Genomic DNA, 24776 nt, shown 5'->3' with positions numbered 1-24776 from the left:
GTTAGTTGTGCTGTCTGTGCAGGGTTTTTGGGGTTTCTACCCTAGCCCAGACCGCCCCAGACCAGTTAGTTGTGCTGTCTGTGCAGGGTTTTTGGGGTTTCTACCCTAACCCAGACCGCCCCAGACCAGTTAGTTGTGCTGTCTGTGCAGGGTTTTGGGGGTTTCTACCCTAGCCCAGACCGCCCCAGACCAGTTAGTTGTGCTGTCTGTGCAGGGTTTTTGTTCCCGACTGACAGGCACCCCTGTAATTAACTCCCTGGATCACTCTGTATACTCACTCTCGCAGACAAAGAGGGAGGGAGGGAGGGAGGGAGAAGAGGGGGAGGGATGGAAAGAGAGGGCTAGCGAGAGAGGTGTGAGAGTGTGGCACTCACACAAATCCAACCATGTGTGTGTGTGTGCATTAGCCAGACTGCCACTCTCTGGGAGTCATGCCATGTTAATCCTCTATTTGGCTCATCAGTCTCTAACTCTCTCTCCATCCCTCCCTTCCTCCCACGCTCTCCCTCTCTCACTTCATCTCTCTCATTTTAAACACTTTTCATAAGGTGGAAAAGGCCTAGAGTATGTTTGCAAATCCAGATCAAGAACACTGTTTTCATTACTTGAGATAAGGGCCAATGCAGAGTTCATACAATCATAGTGCAGGTTTCCTTCTCTGGTGGTACAATAAAAATGTTACTACCAAAGTAAATGGTACACACTAGTACTACTGCCTCAGTAAGTCTCTGGTTGAGGATGTCTGGCTTTCCTAAGTACTTAGGTATGGTTGGCTGCTGCTGACTGCCTTTGATGGTGTGACCAGTTGGAGTGGTAAGTGATCTAAACCAGAGCAGTCGGTTGGCTGGTGGGACTGATTTACGGTAAGAGTAGACCTGGTGGTCATAGCTCTACAAGCAGTCAAGTGGTAACACCCGATGTGATTTACGGTAAGAGTAGACCTGGTGGTCATAGCTCTACAAGCAGTCAAGTGGTAACACCCGATGTGATTTACGGTAAGAGTAGACCTGGTGGTCATAGCTCTACAAGCAGTCAAGTGGTAACACCCGATGTGATTTACGGTAAGAGTAGACCTGGTGGTCATAGCTCTACAAGCAGTCAAGTGGTAACACCCGATGTGATTTACGGTAAGAGTAGACCTGGTGGTCATAGCTCTACAAGCAGTCAAGTGGTAACACCCGATGTGATTTACGGTAAGAGTAGACCTGGTGGTCATAGCTCTACAAGCAGTCAAGTGGTAACACCCGATGTGATTTACGGTAAGAGTAGACCTGGTGGTCATAGCTCTACAAGCAGTCAAGTGGTAACACCCGATGTGATTTACGGTAAGAGTAGACCTGGTGGTCATAGCTCTACAAGCAGTCAAGTGGTAACACCCGATGTGATTTACGGTAAGAGCAGTAGGGACAGAGCTGAAAGGTGGAAGGATACAGAGGTTGTTATGTGTAGAGCCCCGTGATCTAGTGGTCTAATGGTAACACAGTTCACATAACACAGTTCACATAGCACATATAAATAAATATCTGTCTGTCGCCCCAGGAGACGGGACATCAATCCTCCCTACTGGGTCTCCTCTCCTCATTCATCTACCCCTCTACTTCAATACTGTCTGAATAAAACATTACAAATATTTGAAAACGCAGTACTGTTATTAAACAGGGAAATCGAGCTAAAGGCTAGAGGGGAGCAATGGAGGTGGTTAGTCTTATAAGCAGTGCTCTAACACAATTGCATTTCAATTCGTTCAATTCAAGAAGTAAACTGAAATTTCAATTCCAAACAATTTGCTTCATTACTTTTCAATTAAGGAAAATTAAATGGAATTGACCCATAGGGCTCTGGTCAAAAGTAGTGCACTACACGAGGAATAGGGTGCCATTTGAGAGAGAGTTTGGACACAGCTGCTATGTAGCATTAGCTCCACAGCCAACACCTACCACAGCCGTGGTAGACTAGCCTACTAGCATTTCTACACAGCCGTGGTAGACTAGCCTACTAGCCTTTCTACACAGCCGTGGTAGACTAGCCTACTAGCCTTTCTACACAGTCGTAGTAGACTAGCCTACTAGCCTTTCTACACAGCCGTGGTAGACTAGCCTACTAGTCTTTCTACACAGTCGTGGTAGACTAGCCTACTAGTCTTTCTACACAGCCGTGGTAGACTAGCCTACTAGTCTTTCCACACAGCCGTGGTAGACTAGCCTACTAGCCTTTCTACACAGCCGTGGTAGACTAGCCTACTAGCGTTTCTACACAGCCGTGGTAGACTAGCCTACTAGTCTTTATACACAGTCGTGGTAGACTAGCCTACTAGCCTTTCTACACAGTCGTGGTAGACTAGCCTACTAGCCTTTCTACACAGTCGTGGTAGACTAGCCTAGTAGTCTTTCTACACAGCCGTGGTAGACTAGCCTACTAGCCTTTCACGCGGAGTGTACCTACTACTACTATATCATGCATTTTTCATGTGTTCCTGAGTGCAGCAAAAGTACACCCCCCCCCCTTTCTCTCTGTCTCTCTGTCTAGCTCTCTCTCTCTCTCTTTCTGTTTCCAATGTGCTGCTGTAAGTCTGAATCTCAGACTGAATAGTTAGCAGACAACAGGCTGAGATTATCCCAGGGAAGAGAGAAGCTCCTGAGAAGACTCTTGGGAAGCATTAGGTGTGTGTGTGTGTGTGTGTGTGTGTGTGTGTGTGTGTGTGTGTGTGTGTGTGTGTGTGTGTGTGTGTGTGTGTGTGTGTGTGTGTGTGTGTGTGTGTGTGTGTGTGTGTGTGTGTGTGTGTGTGTGTGTGTTTTTGTGTGTGGGTCCTGGGAAGATTTCAACTGACTTGAAGTCATGCATTATGGTGTGTGTAATTTAATACAAAAGTAATAGCTATAGATTTTCCAAACAGACCAGCCCTCCCTACACCTTCCATGCCATTACCTCTAGAGACCACTCACATGTAATTAACATACTTACTCACTGTTGCAATAAACCAGAAATCAAACCGGGGCCTGCATAAAACTGAGCCGAACCAAACCAAGCTGTACTGATCTGGCCTGCATAAAACTGAGCTGAACCAAACCAAGCTGTACTGATCTGGCCTGCATAAAACTGAGCCGAACCAAACCAAGCTGTACTGATCTAGCCTGCATAAAACTGAGCCGAACCAAACCAAGCTGTACTGATCTGGCCTGCATAAAACTGAGCCGAACCAAACCAAGCTGTACTGATCTGGCCTGCATAAAACTGAGCCGAGCCAAACCAAGCTGTACTGATCTGGCCTGCATAAAACTGAGCTGAACCAAACCAAGCTGTACTGATCTGGCCTGCATAAAACTGAGCCGAGCCAAACCAAGCTGTACTGATCTGGCCTGCATAAAACTGAGCCGAGCCAAACCAAGCTGTACTGATCTGGCCTGCATAAAACTGAGCTGAACCAAACCAAGCTGTACTGATCTGGCCTGCATAAAACTGAGCCGAGCCAAACCAAGCTGTACTGATCTGGCCTGCATAAAACTGAGCCGAGCCAAACCAAGCTGTACTGGTCTGGCCTGCATAAAACTGAGCCGTGCCAAACCAAGCTGTACTGATCTGGCCTGCATAAAACTGAGCTGAGCCAAACCAAGCTGTACTGGTCTGGCCTGCATAAAACTGAGCCGAGCCAAACCAAGCTGTACTGATCTGGCCTGCATAAAACTGAGCCGAGCCAAACCAAGCTGTACTGAGCTTGTCTGCATATGCATCCATCATACTTGCTGGAGGCGTGCTGAAAATAACATATCCAAGGCAGTACAATTTGTTTTGGGTCGGCACAATGTCTGAAAAGTGTCTAGCCTCGAGAGAACAAGAAAGAGTGAGTATTGATCTTTACCTGTAGTTCGCACCAGGCCACCTCCACCCAGGTCTCAGTGTCTAGTCCTTTGTAAACGGTCTTAAAGGCTCCCCTCCCCAGCTCAATGTCAAACTTCAGAAACCTCCCCCCCGGCGAGGTGGCCACGGCCTTCATCTCTGCCTCCTCCTCCTGCTCCCTGTCCCTCTCCTTCCCTGTCTGCGCAGGGGCGGAGGAGGGGGCGTCCTTGGCCCCGGGGTCCTGGGTAGTGCTGGGGCTGGATGGGTCATGGTGAGCGGTGTCGTGTCCTAGGGCTGCGGAAGCTGAGGCGGCGGTGGCAGTAGCGGCCTGGGCCCCGGTGAGGGTGAAGACTGAATCCAGGTGGGGGGCGGATTGGGACACCTCTGGGGGGTCTGCCGCTACCTCGTCCTCCTCCTCGCAGATCTCCACACTCTTCCTGAAGAAACGCTTCTCTCTCCTCAGCCTCGGCCCGTGACCTCCTGACCCTGAAGCCACCACGGTCGCAGCCGGGGATGAGGGTGTGGAGAGAGACATAGGTCTAAACGGAGGTATCTCCTCTTCCTTAACATCTCTGTCCTCCATTTCTCCTCGCCCTCCTCTACTCCCGCCTCCTCTTGGTCCTTCTCCTGTATCCCTACCCTCGGCGGCTCTCCTCTCCTGAGCCTGGGAGGAGGGAAAGTCAGAGGGGGTACTTTGCGTCCTTTCCCTCCTGCCATCCTCCTGCTCCGTCTCCTCCTCTTGCGCTCCATCAGTTTTCTCTGAGGAGTCCTCTGTCCCAGTGGGTTCTCCAGGGTCCGTCGCCATGGGGATGCCCCTCCTGCTCCCCGTCCTCTCCTCCTCCGACCCTCTGGTTCTTGTTCAGTCCCCGTCTCTCCTCTCTTTCTGTGGTCCTCTTCTTACCCACCTTCTAGGTTCTCTGGCTGCTGTTGTTCCAGTGTTGCTGGTGACTACGGGGCTGGGCCCTGCCACTAGAGGCTCCCGTCCTCCTCTCTCCTTTCTTTAGAGTCTTTACAGAGGCATAAAGAGGATGAGCAGCACAGTGCTTCTTATCTCCACTCCGTCCTAGCTTTCTGTCCTTACTTTCTTTCTCTCCATCTCCTAAAGTGCATACCCTTTCCTGTGCACCTTACCAAGGGGACTAAAGTCAATAGGCACCTCAATAAAGCCTCGCCTCAGCCAACCTTACTATATACACACGCTGAGGCAGAAGAAAGTGTTTAATGTCTCTGGGAAAGAGAGGGAAGCTGAGGGAAGCTAGGGCCTCTTCCTCCTCTTATAGATAATCTTCTCTGTCAAAGTCTTAAGGTAAATCCTGTGAAGAAAACAAACAAACACATTAGTATTCAGCAGGCTAGTATAGCGACATGCGAATAACTTTCCACTGTTCAAGTCATATTCAAATCATTCATTTCCAAGAACACCAGTTTCAGTTTGATGTTTGAGATTGTTTTTGTTTGATGTTCTGGGTATGATGGTGAGGTCAGTGGGGGACTGCACAGAGGGAGGATCTGAGAATAATCAAAGTTCTCAGCTATATCCTGGTACTATATTCCTTTCCACAGTCAGTCCTGTCTGTCAAAGAATGCCTGTTCACAATGTGTAAAATCCTATCAAATCAAATTGTTCTTATTAATGGAGAAATGTTCATACACTCCTCAGAGGAATGGTTTCCTCATTTTGAATGTAACTTATTCCTAATAGGACACTTTAAACACTGCCTAGCTAGCACCAATTTATGCTGTTACTCCCAGGCATTTCCCCAGTGTCTGTTCCATCTCAAGTGTTGATTGCCTTCTAAAAAAGGCAATATTCTGCAATGTATTTTCTATTTCTGCAGTTTGTGCCGTAGCTAGTAGCAAAATGTTATCTTCTAAATTGCTACAATCCTTAATTTGCCAGCCAGCCGATACCGACTGTTTCTTTCAGTTTCAACCCTCATAAATCTGTTGAAGAAATTCTCCAGTAATAGGATGCTGGATAACGCAGATGGCATATTCCATGTTTCCAGTGTTTTTGGGTTCATTCTGAAGACTGTCAGGTAATTCATTCATTTTGGATTGGGGTGGCAGGGTAGCCTAGTGGTTAGAGCGTTGGACTAGTAACCGGAAGGTTGCAAGTTCAAACCCCCGAGCTGACAAGGTACAAATCTGTCGTTCTGCCCCTGAACAGGCAGTTAACCCACTGTTCCTAGGCTGTCATTGAAAATAAGAATTTGTTCTTAACTGACTTGCCTACTTAAATAAAGGTAAAATAAAATGCTACACGCTGCCCATGTGTGTATGGTGAGACTTGAGATAATGTAGGCCTACTCTGAAGAAAGGAACCATTAAAATCTGTTCATCAAAAACCCTGATGACAGGGCTGGTTAAGCAAAGTTTTCTACAGCCCAGCCCCCCTAAAAAGTGTTCAGACTTCATAGACTTCATAGACTAAGGAATCTGTCATATTGTATAGTTTCACTTTGAGTTTGTCATCAATCAGAATTTAGTGAGTGTGTTGCAATTTTAGTTGTGTTTGGTGTGGACCAATGGTGGAGACCATAAGTCAATACAGCGGTACTAAATCCTGTTCTGATGATTAAAAATGGATGATTCAGTACTATGGACCATTCATTCCTTCATTATTCATTCATGAGCAGAGGGATGCTCTTAGCGATCTGTCAACTCTTAGTGATATCTGTCAACTCGTACTTGTAGCTACTCTATTACACAGTAAAAGCCTTTTCTTCCTGCTGAAAGGTTATTGCCCTGCTGAAAGGTTATTGTCCTGCTGAAAGGTTATTGCCCTGCTGAAAGGTTATTGCCCTGCTGAAAGGTTATTGTCCTGCTGAAAGGTTATTGCCCTGCTGAAAGGTTATTGTCCTGCTGAAAGGTTATTGCCCTGCTGAAAGGTTATTGCCCTGCTGAAAGGTTATTGTCCTGCTGAAAGGTTATTGCCCTGCTGAAAGGTTATTGTCCTGCTGAAAGGTTATTGCCCTGCTGAAAGGTTATTGTCCTGCTGAAAGGTTATTGCCCTGCTGAAAGGTTATTGCCCTGCTGAAAGGTTATTGCCCTGCTGAAAGGTTATTGTCCTGCTGAAAGGTTATTGCCCTGCTGAAAGGTTATTGCCCTGCTGAAAGGTTATTGTCCTGCTGAAAGGTTATTGCCCTGCTGAAAGGTTATTGCCCTGCTGAAAGGTTATTGCCCTGCTGAAAGGTTATTGTCCTGCTGAAAGGTTATTGAAAGGTTATTGCCCTGCTGAATCTGTTGGAAAGCAGACTGAACTATTTTGCTTGTACTTAGCTCTTTTCCGTTACTTTTTATAAATAAAAAAAACTCCTTAGTCCTTGCTGATGACAAGCATACCCATAACGTGATGCAACCACCACCATGCTTGAAAATATGAAGACTGGTACTCCGTGATTTGTTGTATTGGATTTGCCCCAAACATAAAGCTTTGTATTCAGGACATAAAGTTATTTTCTTTGCCACATATTTGTATTCTGAACAGGCTTCCTTATTTTTTACTTAGGTTAGTATTGTGGAGTAACGACAATGTTGTTGATCCATCCTCAGTTTTCAATCACAGCCATTAATCTCTGTAACTATTTTAAAGTCACCATTGGCCTCATGGTGTAATCCTTGAGCGGTTTCCTTCCTCTCCTGCAACTGAGTTAGGAAGGACGCCTGTATCTTTCTTGTGACAGGGTGTATTAATACACCGTCCAAAAGCTAAATTCATAACCTCACCATGTTCAAAGGGATATTCAATGTCTGCTTTTTTTTACCCATATACCAATAGGTGCCCTTCTTTGCGAAGCATTGGAAAACGTCCCTGGATCTGTCTTTAAAATTCACTACTCGGCTGAGGGAACTTACAGATAATTGTATGTGTGGTGTACAGAGATGATGTAGTCATTCAAAATAATAATTTTAAACACTATTATTACACACAGAGTGAGTCCATGAAACGTATTATGTGACTTAAGCACATTTTTACTCCTGAACTTATTTAGACCATAACAAAAGGGTTGAATACTTTGTTAATACATTTCAGCTTTTTATTTTTATTAATTTGCACACATTTCGAAGAACAAAATTCCACTTTGACAATATGGGGTATTGTGCGAAGGCCAGTGAAACAAAATCTAAATTTAATCAATTTTAAATTCAGGCTGTAACACAACAAAATGGGGAAAAAGTCAGAGGGTGTGAATACATTCTGAAGGCACTGTACATTACTACTTAGACCCATACAGTACAGTAATACATTGCAAGCTCCTCCATCTGTGGCCTACATTAAGACTATAGTCTGTTTACAGAATGAGGATTGAGACAAAGATGAAAGGTAGATACTATAACTATAAAGAGCACAAACTCTATTCTGTCTGTAGATACATGTCATAGAGGTACTGTAGGTCCAGCTGCTGTCTAGTCAGGTAGCTACAGTAATAGTATTCCAAACCTCTCAATTGACTTATACCTCTTTCACATTACAGTGCTAACCTGAACTTTTCTCTCTGTCCTTTCCTCTCCTTTGACCTTATCAATTGATGTGACCACAAACAAGGGAAAGGAACCAGAGTGGAGACAAACATATTATATAGGACAGACATTAGCCTGGTCCCAGATCTGTTTGTGCTATCTTACCAACTCCTATAGTCATTGAAAATTAATTGGACATGACAGCACAAAAAGATCTGGGACCAGACAGTGGGGAATGGGGACAAACATTATATAAGTGAGTCTATGAATGAGACCGACATGGGTCGATAGGTAAGGCCTCAGCAGGAAATAGGTGACACGGGGGAATATCTCCTTTAAACAAGAGTTTATTCCCCAGTGTCCCCAGGGCAAGGAGTTCCCATGGAACAGAGTTATCACAGTGCATCAAACACATTCACACTGACACAGCCCATCCCTCTCTCCCTCACAGTCACTGACTCTCTCCTACACACACATTTACAGACACGCAAGCACACACACAGACATGTATGCATGCACACGCATAAACACACACACACATACACACACACACACACACACACACACACACACACACACACACACACACACACACACACACACACACACACACACACACACACACACACACACACACACACACACACACGTATACATAGACATGCATTCACAAACACACACATGCACACACACACACACACACACACACACACACACACACACACACACACACACACACACACACACACACACACACACACACACACACACACACACACACACACACACACACACACACACACACACACACACACACACACACACACACACACACACACACACACACACACACACACACACACACACACACACGTATTGAATTTCAAGCACAGATTCAACTACAAAGAGCAGGGAGCTTATCGAAAGCCTCAAAGGGAACGGCAGTGATTGGTAGATGGGTAAGAATAACAAATCAGACATTGAATATGTCATTAAGCATGGTCAAGATAATTATTATGCTGTGGATTATGTATTAAACCACCCAGACACATCAAAGATCTAGTCGTCCTTCTGAACTGAGCTGCAGGACAGGAAGGAAACTGCTTAGGGATGTCACCATGAGGCCATTGGTAATTTTAAAACGGTTACAAAGTTCAATGGCTGAGACAGGAGAAAACTGAGGATGGATCAACAACATTGTAGTGACTCCACAATAATGACCTAAATGACAGATAGAAAAGAATGATGGAAATAATCCGAACATGCATCAAAGCACAGAAGTAGTACTGCAAAAAAACAAAAAGGAATACACTTTTTGGCCTGAATGCAAAGCCTTATGTTTGGGGCAAATTCAACACAAAACATCACAGTGTAACAGCTTCATTATTTTCAAGCTTGGTGGTGGCTGCATCCTGGTATGGGTATGCTTGACATCGGCAAAAACTGGGGAGTTTTTCAGGATGAAAAGAAACGGGATGGAGCTAAGCTTAGGAAATATTCTAGAGGAAAACCTGCTTCAGTCTGCTTTATACCAGGAATTCACCATTCAGTGGACAATAGCTTACAACACAAAGCCAAATATATACTGTAGTTGCTTACCAAGAACACAGTGAATGTTCCCATTGTAGTCTGGCCTAGTTACAGTTTTGACTTAAACCTGCTTGAAAATCTATGGACTTGAACATTTCTGTCGAGCCATGATCCCCAACCCCTTGACAGAACTTGGAGAATTTTGAAAAGAATTATGGGAAAATATTGCACAATCCATGTGTGCAAAGATTTTATAGACTTTCCCAAGAAGACTCATAGCTGTAATCTGAGGCTGGCACTAAGACAGCATTGAATGAGCTGTATTCTGCCATAAGAAAACAAGAAAACGCTCACCCAGAGGAGGCGCTCCTAGTAGCTGGGGACTTTAATGCAGGGAAACTTACATCCGTTTACCAAATTTCTATCAGCATGTTAAATGTGAAACCAGAGGAAAAAACACTGGACCATCTTTATTCCACACACAGAGACGCATACAAAGCTCTCCCTCACCCTCCATTTGGCAAATCTGACCATAATTCTATCCTTCTGATTCCTGCTTACAAGCAAAAATTAAAGCAGGAAGCACCAGTGACTCGATCAATAAAAAAGTGGTCAGATGAAGTAGATACTAAGCTACAGGATTGTTAGCACAGACTGGAATATGTTCTGGGATTCCTCCAATGGCATTGAGGAGTAACCACATCTGTCATTGGCTTCATCAATAAGTGCATCGATGACGTCGTCCCCACAGTGACCGTACGTACATACCCCAAACAGAAGCCATGGATTACAGGCAACATCCGTACTGAGCTAAAGGCTACAGCTGCCGCTTTCAAGGAGCGGGACTCTAACCCGGAAGCTTATAAGAAATCCAGCTATGCCCTCTGACAAACCATCAAACAGACAAAGCATCAATACAGGACTAAGATCGAATCGCACCACACCAGCTCTGACACTCGTCGGATGTGGCAGGGCTTGCAAACCATTACAGACTACAATGGGAAGCACAGCCGAGAGCTGCCCAGTGACACAAGCCCACCAGACGAGCTAAACTACTTCTATGCTCACTTCGAGGCAAATAATACTGAAACATGCATGAGAGCACCAGCTGTTCCGGAAGACTGTGTGATTACGCTCTCCGCAGCTGATGTGAGTAAAACCTTTAAACAGGTCAACATTCACAAGGCCGCAGGTCCAGACAGATTAACAGGACATGTACTGCGAGCATGTGCTGACCGCCTGGCAAGTGTCTTCACTGACATTTTCAACTTCTCCCTGTCCGAGTCTGTAAAACCAACATGTTTTAAGCAGACCACCATAGCGCCTGTGCCCAAGAACACTAAGGTAACCTGCCTTAATGACTACCAACCGGTAGTACTCACATCTGTAGCCATGAAGTGCTGGTCATGGCTCACATCAACACCCTTATTCCAGAAACCCTAGACCCACTCCAATTTGCATACCACCCAAACAGATCCACAGATGATGCAATCACTATTACACTCCACACTGCCCTTTCTAGAGGTTGACCGATTAATCAGAATTGCCGATTAATTAGGGACGATTTCAAGTTTTCATGATATAATAATATAATATATGCCATTTAGCAGACGCTTTTATCCAAAGCGACTTACAGTCATGTGTGCATACATTCTACGTATGGGTGGTCCCGGGAATTGAACCCACTACCCTGGCGTTACAAGCGCCATGCTCTACCAACTGAGCTACAGAAGGACATATGAAAGCTGGTGGTTCCTTTTAACATGAGTCTTCAATATTCCCAGGTAAGAAGTTTTAGGTGGTTGTTATTATAGGAATTATAGGACTATTTCCCTCTATACCATTTGTATTTCATTAACCTTTGACTATTGGATGTTCTTATAGGCACTTTAGTATTGCCAGTGTAACAGTATAGCTTCCGTCCCTCTCCTCCGTCCTCCCTGGGCTTGAACCAGGAACACAACGACAACAGCAACCCTCGAAGTAGAGTTACCCATGCAGAGCAAGGGAAACAACCACTCCAAGGCTCAGAGCGAGTGACGTTTGAAACGCTATTAGCGCGCTAACTAGCTAGCCATTTCACTTAGGTTACACCAGCCTCATCTCGGGAGTTCATAGCCTTAAACAGCGAAATGCTTGACCCACAACGAAGGGCTGCTGGCAAAACGCAAAGAAAGTGCTGTTTGAATGAATGTTTACGCCCCTGCTTCTGCCTACCACCGCTCAGTCAGATATTTAGATACTTGTATGCTCAGTCAGATTATATGCAACGCAGGACACGCTAGATAATATCTAGTAATATCATCAACCATGTGTAGTTAACTAGTGATTATGATTGACTGATTGTTTTTATAAGATAAGTTTAATGCTAACTAGCAACTTACCTTGGCTTATTGCATTCACGTAACAGGCAGTCTCCTTGTGGAGTGCAACGAGAGAGTGCAAGTCGTTATAGCGTTGGACTAGTTAACTGTACGGTTGCAAGACTGGATCCCCCGAGCTGACAATGTGAAAATCTGTCGTTCTGCCCCTGAATGAGGCAGTTAACCCACCGTTCCTAGGCCGTCATTATAAAATAAGAATGTGTTCTTAACTGACTTGCCTAGTTAAATAAAGGTGTAAAAAATAATAATAATAATAAATAAATCGTCCAAATTGGTGCCCAAAAATACAGATTTTCGATTGTTATCAAAACTTGAAATCGGCACCAATTAATCGGCCATTCCGATTAATCGGTCGACCTCTAATACACACACAACTGTACCATACGTGCCTGCACACAAACACATGTCCTCTTTAAAAAAAATAACAAATCCGAACACCAGGGAAATTACCTCCCAAATTGGCAGCAAATATGATCAAAATCAGTGGTCATAAGAGATAAGGATAACAAACAAAATACTGTTTAGACAAACCTGGTTTTGGGAGGCTTTGTACGGTGTGTGTGTCCCAAATGGCAACATATTTCCTAAATAGTGCACTACTTTTTACCAGGGCCCTGCTCAAAAGTAGTGCACTATATAGGGAATAGGATACATATGTCTCTGGTCAAATGTAGTACACTATATAGGGATAGGGTGCATAGGTTTCTGGTCTAAAGTAGTGCACTATATAGGGAATATGTTGCCATTTGGATCGTAGACCCTGTGTTTTTGTGTGAAGGCACATGTTCACAATCACATCATGTCACTGCTGGTCTGAATCTCATCCATTCAGCCTTGCGGTAATGGAGTTACATCAAGTAGGCCTACATGTAATGAGATCTGAACATCCAGCTGTGTTCTGCCTCCCTGTCCTTCCAGGCCCTTTATGGACCATATTAGGTGTGTACACTTGACATACAGCCTAATATATATATATTTTTAATGCGCAGCAGAAATCATCATGACTCTTTCAGTTGATTATTACGAATCGTTTACAATTTGCCTATTACTGCTCAGTTCCATTTAACCCCAAACTTCTCTATGAAACTGGAACTCAAAGTAGATTTTATTTTACATTCTACTGCAAACATGACAAACTAGCTACAGTAAAATGTGTCACGTGGTAACCCCATACTTCTCTAATGAAACATGAACTCAAAGTTTGAAAACATAGTTAATGTACAGGCTAATGCATGCATGGGAAACTAAATTCCATCATACAATTTAGGCTAACACAGTCTCCATCACATAGTACACCATGGACATGGACAACAGAGGGTCCCTCTATACCACAGAGTCGCTGCACTGCAAACATAACAAACACTGTGCTCCCGCTTTCCCTCTCTCCCTTCTTTTTCATCCCTCCCTTCACGGGCATACACACATTAATCCCCTGGGACTGAACAACTTCTGGTGATTTAGTCAGGCGGACAAAGGAGGAGCCTGGGGAATGGGGTGCGTGCCAGTGTGTGTTTGTGTTTCACTGTGTGCGTGGTCGTGCATGTGTGTGTTGGGGGGGGGTGCAGTGTTTTGTGTGTGTGTGTGTGTGTGTGTGGACAGAAAGGGAATGAGAGTGGAGAGAGGGGGCATCAAGGTTCCAAATTGAAAGAAAGAGAGAGAGAGAGAGAGAGAGAGAGAGAGAGAGAGAGAGAGAGAGAGAGAGAGAGAGAGAGAGAGAGAGAGAGGAGAGAGAGAGAGAGAGAGAGAGAGAGAGAGAGAGAGAGAGAGAGAGAGAGAGAGAGAGGGAGAGATTTAGAGAAAAAGAGTGGCAGGTGAGCGTTGGGTCAGTAACCAAAAATTTGCTGGTTCAAATCCATGAACCGACTTGGTGAAAAATCTGTTGATATGCCCTTGAGCACTTAACCCTGGACCAGAGCGACTGTACATGTGCGGAGAAAGAAGCAATGGGGCTGGCTGGTTTGAAGGAGTGGGAAAAATGTTGTGTGAAAGAGAACAAGAGAGAAATGAAGGGGGGGCACAGACAAAAAAGGGGGTTGTGGGGGATTCTCCCTGATTAAATATGCCAGTGTTTGTGTGAATGAAAGCAGTGACTATAGCTACATTTCTGCTTGAACAAAAACAACTACTGTTTGCACAGGGATGAATAGGACAGAGAACATGAGAAAAAGAGAGGAATGAGAGTGGATGGATTGGGGATAGAGGAAAATGACTGGAGCTATTTGATTCCATTAGCATAGTAATATTTCCATAGGCTGAGAGGCTGGTTGTGTTCGAATACCCATACTAGTGTACTAAATATTATACAATATATTTTTTTTAAATAATATGTGAAATTTGTAGAAATAGTACTCGGAAGGCGCCATCCAATGCCCGCCAGTCATTCATTTTGGTACAGCGCATCAATTTATCTCATTATCAGATGTTGTCAAACATGTCGGAAAAGACGAGTGAATTCTACTAGATCAAACGCCGAAATGCAGTTTAAGTGTGTAGTGTGCTAGTATTGGTATTCAGACATGGCCACTGACTGTGACTAGGAGCATAAGGAGCAGAATCCCGGTAGGTTTTGCCCTGTGGCGTATTGCAGTTTGGTCATAGAAATAAAATCACTGCACAAATCGCCGGACAATACACTCATTATGACGTCATTGACTTAAATAGTGATCTATTTGTGTTTGGTGCCACGCTGCCCTATCGGGGTCACTGCTTTGTTGTGCCGCTGCCACGCTGCCCTATCGGGGTCACTGCATTGGTGCCCCGGTGCCACGCTGCCCTATCGACCCACACTACTGGTGGGTTCAAACCCTTCAGGGGGACGGGGAGACTTGGCATGTCCGTGACCCAGGACAACACCCTGTTGTTCTCTGCAAACATCAAAGCAGTGACCCGCTCTACAATATCAGTAGTATACGACCTTTACTCACACAGGAAGTGGTGCCGGTCCTAATCCAGGCACTTGTCATCTTCTGTCTGGACTACTGCAACTCTCTGTTGGCTGGGGTCCCCGTTGCTGCCATCAAACCCATGCAATTTAGCCAGAATAGCTCAGTCCGTCTGGTGTTCAACCTCCCCAAGTTCTCCCATGTCACCCTGCTCCTCCGCACACTCCACTGGCTTCCAGTCTAAGCTCGCATCATCCTCAAGGTGCTTGCCTACGGAGCTGCAAGGGGAAATGCCTCTCCATACCTGCAGGCTCAAACCCTACATCTCAACCCAAGCACTCCGTTCTGCCACCCCTGGTCTCTTGGCATCCCACCCCTGCGGCAGGGAAGCTCCCACTCAGCCCAGTCAAAGCTCTTCTCTGTCCTGGCACCCCAATGGTGGAACAAGCTTCCCCTAAAGTCAGGAAGAGTCCCTGCCTAAATTCCCAAAACTTCTGAAACCCTACCTCTTCAAATAGTATCTTAAATAACCCCACGAGGACTGGGGAGGGACGTGGATGAAGGGGGGGTATGGAGGAACGCAGGTAGGAAAGGGGAACGAGGGCGAGGACCTGCCACGGAAGAGGACAGGGGAAGGGGGTCAGGGGAGGAGGCGGGACACTGGTGAGGGGAGGAGGGGACAGGGGGAGGTGGGACACTGGTGAGGACAGGAGGGGACATGGATGGAGGAACTCTCATAAGCCCGTTAAAGGCCTGCTCGTGTGAGCACAGCACCGAAACCGACCGCCCGGGAGGTGTGTGTGTGTGTATGAATGTGTGTGTATGACCGTATGCGTATGAATGTGTTTGTCTGCGTGTTGGAAAGAAAGAAAAGTTTGAATACAAGAGTTGTTGCTACACTGTCCTCTGCCTGGCAACACATCTAAATAAGGCCATTCAAAGGATTGTAGACATCTGAGCCTGATGAAGACCTTTGCACAATACAACTGTGGGAGCATTTGTACAGTGGCAGGTATCTATCATTTAGACATCAATGGCAGGTATCTATCATTCAATCATCAGTAGCGGGTATCTATCATTCAGACATCAGTAGCAGGTATCTATCATTCAATCATCAGTAGCAGGTATCTATCATTCAATCATCAGTAGCAGGTATCTATCATTCAATCATCAGTAGCAGGTATCTATCATTCAATCATCAGTAGCAGGTATCTATCATTCAGACATCAGTAGCAGGTATCTATCATTCAGACATCAGTAGCAGGTATCTATCATTCAATCATCAGTGGCAGGTATCTATCATTCAATCATCAGTAGCAGGTATCTATCATTCAATCATCAGTAGCAGGTATCTATCATTCAGACATCAGTAGCAGGTATCTATCATTCAATCATCAGTAGCAGGTATCTATCATTCAATCATCAGTAGCAGGTATCTATCATTCAATCATCAGTAGCAGGTATCTATCATTCAATCATCAGTAGCAGCTATCTATCATTCAATCATCAGTAGCAGGTATCTATCATTCAATCATCAGTAGCAGGTATCTATCATTCAATCATCAGTAGCAGGTCTCTATCATTCAATCATCAGTAGCAGGTATCTATCATTCAGACATCAGTAGCAGGTATCTATCATTCAATCATCAGTAGCAGGTATCTGTCATTCAGACATCAGTAGCAGGTATCTATCATTCAATCATCAGTGGCAGGTATCTATCATTCAATCATCAGTAGCAGGTATCTATCATTCAGACATCAGTAGCAGGTATCTATCATTCAATCATCAGTAGCAGGTATCTATCATTCAGACATCAGTAGCAGGTATCTATCATTCAATCATCAGTGGCAGGTATCTATCATTCAATCATCAGTAGCAGGTATCTATCATTCAATCATCAGTAGCAGGTATCTATCATTCAATCATCAGTAGCAGGTATCTATCATTCAATCATCAGTAGCAGGTATCTATCATTCAATCATCAGTAGCAGGTATCTATCATTCAATCATCAGTAGCAGGTATCTATCATTCAATCATCAGTAGCAGGTCTCTATCATTCAATCATCAGTAGCAGGTATCTATCATTCAGACATCAGTAGCAGGTCTCTATCATTCAGACATCAGTAGCAGGTATCTATCATTCAATCATCAGTAGCAGGTATCTATCATTCAATCATCAGTAGCAGGTATCTATCATTTAGACATCAGTGGCAGGTATCTATCATTCAGACATCAGTGGCAGGTATCTATCATTCAGACATCAGTGGCAGGTATCTATCATTCAGACATCAGTGGCAGGTATCTATCATTCAGACATCAGTAGCAGGTATCTATCATTCAATCATCAGTAGCAGGTATCTATCATTCAATCATCAGTAGCAGGTATCTATCATTTAGACATCAGTAGCAGGTATCTATCATTCAGACATCAGTAGCAGGTATCTATCATTCAGACATCAGTAGCAGGTATCTATCATTCAATCATCAGTAGCAGGTCTCTATCATTCAATCATCAGTAGCAGGTATCTATCATTCAGACATCAGTAGCAGGTCTCTATCATTCAGACATCAGTAGCAGGTATCTATCATTCAATCATCAGTAGCAGGTATCTATCATTCAATCATCAGTGGCAGGTATCTATCATTCAATCATCAGTAGCAGGTATCTATCATTCAATCATCAGTAGCAGGTATCTATCATTCAATCATCAGTATCAGGTATCTATCATTCAGACATCAGTAGCAGGTATCTATCATTCAATCATCAGTAGCAGGTATCTATCATTCAATCATCAGTAGCAGGTATCTATCATTTAGACATCAGTAGCAGGTATCTATCATTCAGACATCAGTAGCAGGTATCTATCATTCAGACATCAGTGGCAGGTATCTATCATTCAGACATCAGTGGCAGGTATCTATCATTCAGACATCAGTAGCAGGTATCTATCATTCAATCATCAGTAGCAGGTATCTATCATTCAATCATCAGTAGCAGGTATCTATCATTCAGACATCAGTGGCAGGTATCTATCATTCAATCATCAGTAGCAGGTATCTATCATTCAATCATCAGTAGCAGGTATCTATCATTCAATCATCAGTAGCAGGTATCTATCATTCAGACATCAGTAGCAGGTATCTATCATTCAGACATCAGTAGCAGGTATCTATCATTCAGACATCAGTGGCAGGTATCTATCATTCAATCATCAGTAGCAGGTATCTATCATTCAATCATCAGTAGCAGGTATCTATCATTCAATCATCAGTAGCAGGTATCTATCATTCAGACATCAGTGGCAGGTATCTATCATTCAATCATCAGTAGCAGGTATCTATCATTCAATCATCAGTAGCAGGTATCTATCATTCAGACATCAGTGGCAGGTATCTATCATTCAGACATCAGTAGCAGGTATCTATCATTCAGACATCAGTAGCAGGTATCTATCATTCAGACATCAGTGGCAGGTATCTATCATTCAGACATCAGTAGCAGGTATCTATCATTCAGACATCAGTGGCAGGTATCTATCATTCAATCATCAGTAGCAGGTATCTATCATTCAATCATCAGTAGCAGGTATCTATCATTCAGACATCAGTAGCAGGTATCTATCATTCAGACATCAGTAGCAGGTATCTATCATTCAATCATCAGTAGCAGGTATCTATCATTCAATCATCAGTAGCAGGTATCTATCATTCAATCATCAGTAGCAGGTATCTATCATTCAATCATCAGTAGCAGGTATCTATCATTCAGACATCAGTGGCAGGTATCTATCATTCAATCATCAGTAGCAGGTATCTATCATTCAGACATCAGTAGCAGGTGTCTATCATTCAGACATCAGTAGCAGGTGTCTATCATTCAGACATCAGTAGCAGGTATCTATCATTCAGACATCTGAGTTTACATTTCAATCTCAGAAGGATGAATAGTGATACAGTACTTTGATGACGAGATGAAAGAATGTGTCCTATTGGTCAAAGTTCTGCCCACAAATGTTCTATGGAATTGAGGTCAGGGCTTTGTGATGGCCACTCAAATACCTTGACATTGTTGCCCACAACTTTGGTTATGTAAGTATGCTTATGGACATTGTCCATTTGGAAGACCCATTTGCGACCAAGCTTTAACTTCCTGACTGATGTCTTGAGATGTTGCTTCAATATATCCACATAATTTCCCCTCCTCATGATGCCATGTATTTTGTGAAGTGCACCAGTCCCTCCTGCAGCAAAGCACCCCCACAACATGATGATGCCACCCCTGTGCTTCACGGTTGGGATGGTGTTCTTTGACTTGCAAGCGTCCTTCTTTTTCCTCCAAACATAAAAATGGTAATTATGGCCAAACAGTTCTATTTTTATTTCATCAAACCAGAGGACATTTCTTCAAAAAGTATGATCTTTGTCCCCATGTGCAGTTGCAAACCGTGGCTTTTTTATGGGGGTTTGGAGCAGTGGCTTCTACCTTCTACCGTGCTCATTTTACTGTGGATATAGATACTTTTGTACCTGTTTCCTCCAGCATCTTCACAAGGTCCTTTGCTGTTGTTCTGGGATTGATTTGCTCTTTTCACACCGAAGTATGTTCATCTCTAGGAGACGGAACGCGTTTCCTTCCTGAGCGGTATGACGGCTGCGTGGTCCCATGGTGTTTACCTGCGTACTATTGTTTGTACAGATTAACGTGGTACCTTCAGGCGTTTGGAAATTGCACCCAAGGAAGAACCTGACTTGTGGAGGTCTACATAAAAAATTATGAGGTCTTGGCTGATTTCTTTTGATTTTACCATGATGTCAAGCAAAGAGGCACTGAGTTTGAAGGTTGGCCTTGAAATACATCCACAGGTACACCTCCAATTGACTCAAATTATGTCAATTAGCCTTTCAGAAGCTACTAAAGCCATGACATAATTTTCTAGAATTTTCCAAGCTGTTTAAAGGCACAGTCAACTTAGTGTATGTAAACTTCTGACCCACTGTAATTGTGATACAGTGAATTATAAGTGAAATAATCTGTCTGTAAACAATTGTTGGAACAATTACTTGTCATGCACAAAGTAGATGTCCTAACCGACTTGCCAAAACTATAGTTTGTTAACAAGAAATGTGTGGAGTGGTTTAAAAACAAGTTTTAATGACTCCAACCTAAGTGTATGTAAACTTCCGACTTGTAAACTGTATATCAACGCCCAAAACATACAGCTTCAGCTAACAGGTCTAGACTTGAGCAACATACCAGAAAGAGGAATAGTTTGTATTTGGATAGAAGCTGAATGAAAATGTGCACTTGTACACAGACATCAGACCGTCCAACAACAACAACACCACAGTTTACAATAAGAATCTATTTTGAGGAGATATGTTCAAAGACATAAAATGCCTTATCTAACTTTGAAAAGAAAAGTTAAACTTCCTTCCTCTCCTCTAATCATAATCACTATCACAGTATCCGACTCTTTGATAGTGTTTTCTCCTGTCCTGTACTTAGTCTGGGACTTGGAACTTCCATACAACACTCAAACACACAGTGGTTGTTCTCTTCCCATTGGAGGAACCCAAGACTTAAGAACACAACAACTACTATTGTCCAATCCAGGTCAAGCATGTGACACTGAGGACAGTGTAGGTAGCAAACACACAGAGGACCTTTAGATCCCTCAGAGAGGGGGGACTGAGATCCCTCAGAGAGAGAGGGGGGAAGAGAAAGAGAGAGGGGGGAGCGAGTGAGATCACTCAGAGGGAGAGAGAGAGAGAGAGAGAGTGTGAGTGCAAGTGAGATCACTCAGAGACGAGAGTGAAAGGAAGGAGTATCATCTAACCGTCTATTATTCTGCTGTCCCACTCCCCCTCTCTTCTCTTCTCTTCTCCTGTCCCCTTCTCTTCTCCTCTCTCCTGTCCTCCTCTCTCTGCTCGCTTCTCCTCTCCTGTCGACTCTCCTCTTCTCCTCTCTCCTGTCCCCTCTCCTCTCCTGTCTCCTTCTCTTCTCCCCCCTCTCTTTTCCTCTCTCCCCTCCTCTCCTGTCCCCTCTCCTCTTCTCCAACCCCGTCCGCCCATCCCCTCCCCCATCTTCTCCTCTTTACTCCTTTCTTCTGTCCCTTGTCCTCTCCTCCCCTCCCCTCTCCCACTCAACAGTCCATCTAATCCAGGTGAGAGGGCCTTAATCAGCGGATGTCTCTGTGATGAGTCAGGATTACAACATGTTACTAAAGTGTCTTAGATCTACTACTGAGATAGCGCTCCGATCCCAAAGGATGAATTAAGCTGTTTTAATACAACATACTACTGAGCTGATCACCTCTGACCTGAAATCATTTAGTATTAGGAGTTGCACATGTTACTGAAGGGACCTAGGCCTACTACTGGAGTGGAGCATCATCTACTCAAGCTCCCATCTCTATGGATGATTGAGCACTTGTATTACTATAACTAGGCCAACTATACATGCTACTAAAGTGGTTTACTATTCCTGGAGCCCTCGCCCATGATGGATGGAGCCCTCGCCCGTGGTGGATGGAGCCCTCGCCCGTGGTGGATGGAGGCCCTCGCCCGTGGTGGATGGAGCCCTCGCCCGTGGTCGATGGAGCCCTCGCCCGTGGTGGATGGAGGCCCTCGCCCGTGGTGGATGGAGGCCCTCCCCCGTGGTGGATGGAGCACTCGTCCGTGGTGGATGGAGCCCTCGCCCGTGGTGGATGGAGCCCTCGCCTGTGGTGGATGGAGCCCTCGCCCGTGGTGGATGGAGCCCTCGCCCGTGGTGGATGGAGCCCTCGCCCGTGGTGGATGGAGCCCTCGCCCATGGTGGATGGAGCCCTCGCCCATGGTGGATGGAGCCCTCGCCCATGGTGGATGGAGCCCTCGCCCATGGTGGATGGAGGTCTCGCCCATGGTGGATGGAGCCCTCGCCCGTGGTGGATGGAGCCTCGCCTATGGTGGATGGAGGCCTCGCCCATGGTGGATGGAGCCCTCGCCCATGGTGGATGGAGCCCTCACCCATGGTGGATGGAGGCCTCGCCCATGGTGGATGGAGGCCCTCGCCCGTGGTGGATGGAGCCCTCGCCCATGGTGGATGGAGGTCTCGCCCATGGTGGATGGAGGCCTCGCCCATGGTGGATGGAGCCCTCGCCTGTGGTGGATGGAGGCCTCGCCCATGGTGGATGGAGCCCTCGCCCATGGTGGATGGAGCCCTCACCCATGGTGGATGGAGGCCTCGCCCATGGTGGATGGAGGCCCTCGCCCGTGGTGGATGGAGCCCTCGCCCATGGTGGATGGTGGTCTCGCCCATGGTGGATGGAGCCCTCGCCCATGGTGGATGGAGGCCTCGCCCATGGTGGATGGAGGCCCTCGCCCGTGGTGGATGGAGCCCTCGCCCATGGTGGATGGTGGTCTCGCCCATGGTGGATGGAGGCCCTCGCCCGTGGTGGATGGAGCCCTCGCCCATGGTGGATGGAGGTCTCGCCCATGGTGGATGGAGCCCTCGCCCGTGGTGGATGGACAGGCCTGCTGTTTTAGGTCTAGGCTACTACATATCATACTACTGATCAAATTGGATTAACAGAATGGCCAAAGCCTCTCAGACCACGGCACATATTTTATTTCTATGCTACTGAGTGTCACCTCTGAACCAAACTGTTTCATAGTTTATATTAGAATAGTGATTTATTATAAGCGGTACTCTTCATGGTTTTCAGTGACTGGGATCAGGGGGTTAATTTATTAAGTCCTCAGCATTTTTATCAAGAAGGAGTGGTCTGATAATGACTTGAGTACATCACTATTATAGGACATGGCTGAACCAAAAATGGCACCATATCCCCTATATGGTGCACTACTTTTAACCAGGGCCCTATTGACTCTGTTCAATGTAGTGCACTATATAGGGAATAGGGTGCCATTTCAGACGCTAACATCTGCTATTACTCCCAGTGGGGGATCCAATAAAACATTATACCAGTGCTTCGATGCTGTCTTTTAACAAACTTTTTTAAAACAAAAAATATATATTTTGAATCATCACAATGTATATGTATATATATAAAACATTTAATAACAATAAAAGGGGATAATAATTTGGCAATGGCAATTCTGATTTACAAATGGACAAGCCAGTGACAGCCAATGATAGTCATTTTTACAGGCTGTAGTATAGGTCCACGTGTGGTTGTCGTCAGAAGACATATCATGTTGATGGATTCTAATTTGACCTTAACGCAATTAATGATGGTGTTTGTAGCCTATAGCCTGATATCGTTTACAATAAACACAACACGGCCAAGCGCAGGTCCTTCCTCAAAAGGCTCCTCTTGCTGGCTGACTGCTGGCTGGAGCAGACTGTAGAAGCCGTGGCAGGATAAATGTTGTCATCCAGCGCGCGAGGGTTTTCTATCATTTATGATTGACACATCAGATTGAAATCCCACAAAAATCATAAATGGATACGCCAGGTTATAATAAAACAATATATTTGTTGTTTCAGCAGGGGAAGCTAAACTAACGTAACAAGCAATTTGCAAATAATACATTTGATGGCGTTTTCCATGGAGCAGGCGCACGGGCGCGAATATTAGGCTATCCAGCACTACAGAAATCTGACATAACGCAAACAATGTAACCTATGAAAAAATATATTAATTTTGAAGCCTGCCCTGTGCTGGGGATTAAATAAGAAAATGTGAGGCACGATACCACCGAGTAGAAGCATTTAACTCCCCAATTAGACATCATGGTAGTTAGCGTACAATAACAGATTCCAACACCTAAGCTACCCTGGTGAACAGAAATAAGGATTCTATTCCAAACTGTCCAGCCAGCACTGTTGGAAATTCGTTACAATTGAAACAATGTAGCAAGAAAACAAGAAAACTGCACTTACCTAAATGTATCATCTCGTGACGTCCGTTCTGATTTTTTTAGGCAAACTGGTAACCCAGACAGCTAGCAAGCTAGCTAAACAAGCCCTATAATTTATATTCCGTTATGTAGCTACACAAATTATTTCAAACGTTGCTCAAGCGACCTTTAAATTTCACTTCATTGCCTATAATGATTTTAACAGCAATATTCCATCAGATTATGCAAGATACGACTGATTTTCAAATTATATCCTTTTAAAAAATTGAGCTTCACCATTAGTGCGTGTCGGTAAATCCAAGTTTGAAAATCCCAACTAGAGTCGAGTCTTTCTAAATCTACACTAGAGCAGGCAGGGGGTCTAACGGTATGTGCCACACAGATGATGCGACATAAATGTATATACACTTATACATGCAGATACCTTCAGACGTTACTTTATGTACATAATTTACAAGATAGGAGTCACACGGCCATCTGTGTACAAGGTTTAACTGCACGCGCTTGCTGGCTTCTCCATTCCTGTCGACAGGAATGGCTCTGATGTGCGCACGCGAGCGCTGCTGAAATGGGCCACAAGAGGGCGGCATTCAACTCGCCTGCATTCTGTTGTGGCCTCTCCCATTTGAATGAAATATTGCATTACACAGTAGTAAGCCCCATTACATTGTTGTCTTGAAAATACGGTTATGTAAATGATCTGCTCTACATGACATTTGAGTTCTTCTTCTTACATTTAGATTGGGCATGCTAGACATGTTTGTAATTGCACGTAACAAAAATCTATGACTTGTCATTTGTGAAATTGATGTTTAGCC

General features: G+C 44.7%; 1 protein-coding gene across 1 annotated transcript in view; it reads right to left on the bottom strand.

Moving 5' to 3' along the window:
* Positions 1-24495, bottom strand: part of si:dkey-151g10.3 (serine/threonine-protein kinase WNK3) — an 89636-nt gene extending 65141 nt beyond the window's left edge. Inside the window, exons 1-2 of the mRNA XM_052484926.1 lie at positions 23981-24495; positions 3857-5147 (exon numbers count right to left, since the gene is read on the bottom strand). Of these exons, the coding sequence (XP_052340886.1) occupies positions 3857-4639 (783 nt within the window). The 5' untranslated portion in view covers positions 4640-5147; positions 23981-24495. The remainder of the gene's footprint in view (positions 1-3856; positions 5148-23980) is intronic.
* Between the last annotated feature and the right edge of the window lie 281 nt (positions 24496-24776).

Source organism: Oncorhynchus keta, chromosome 28 (assembly GCF_023373465.1).
Source record: "Oncorhynchus keta strain PuntledgeMale-10-30-2019 chromosome 28, Oket_V2, whole genome shotgun sequence".
Lineage (NCBI taxonomy): Eukaryota > Metazoa > Chordata > Actinopteri > Salmoniformes > Salmonidae > Oncorhynchus > Oncorhynchus keta.
The sequence above is the reverse complement of the archived record's forward strand: the minus strand, read 5'-3'. Positions and strand labels throughout refer to the sequence as shown.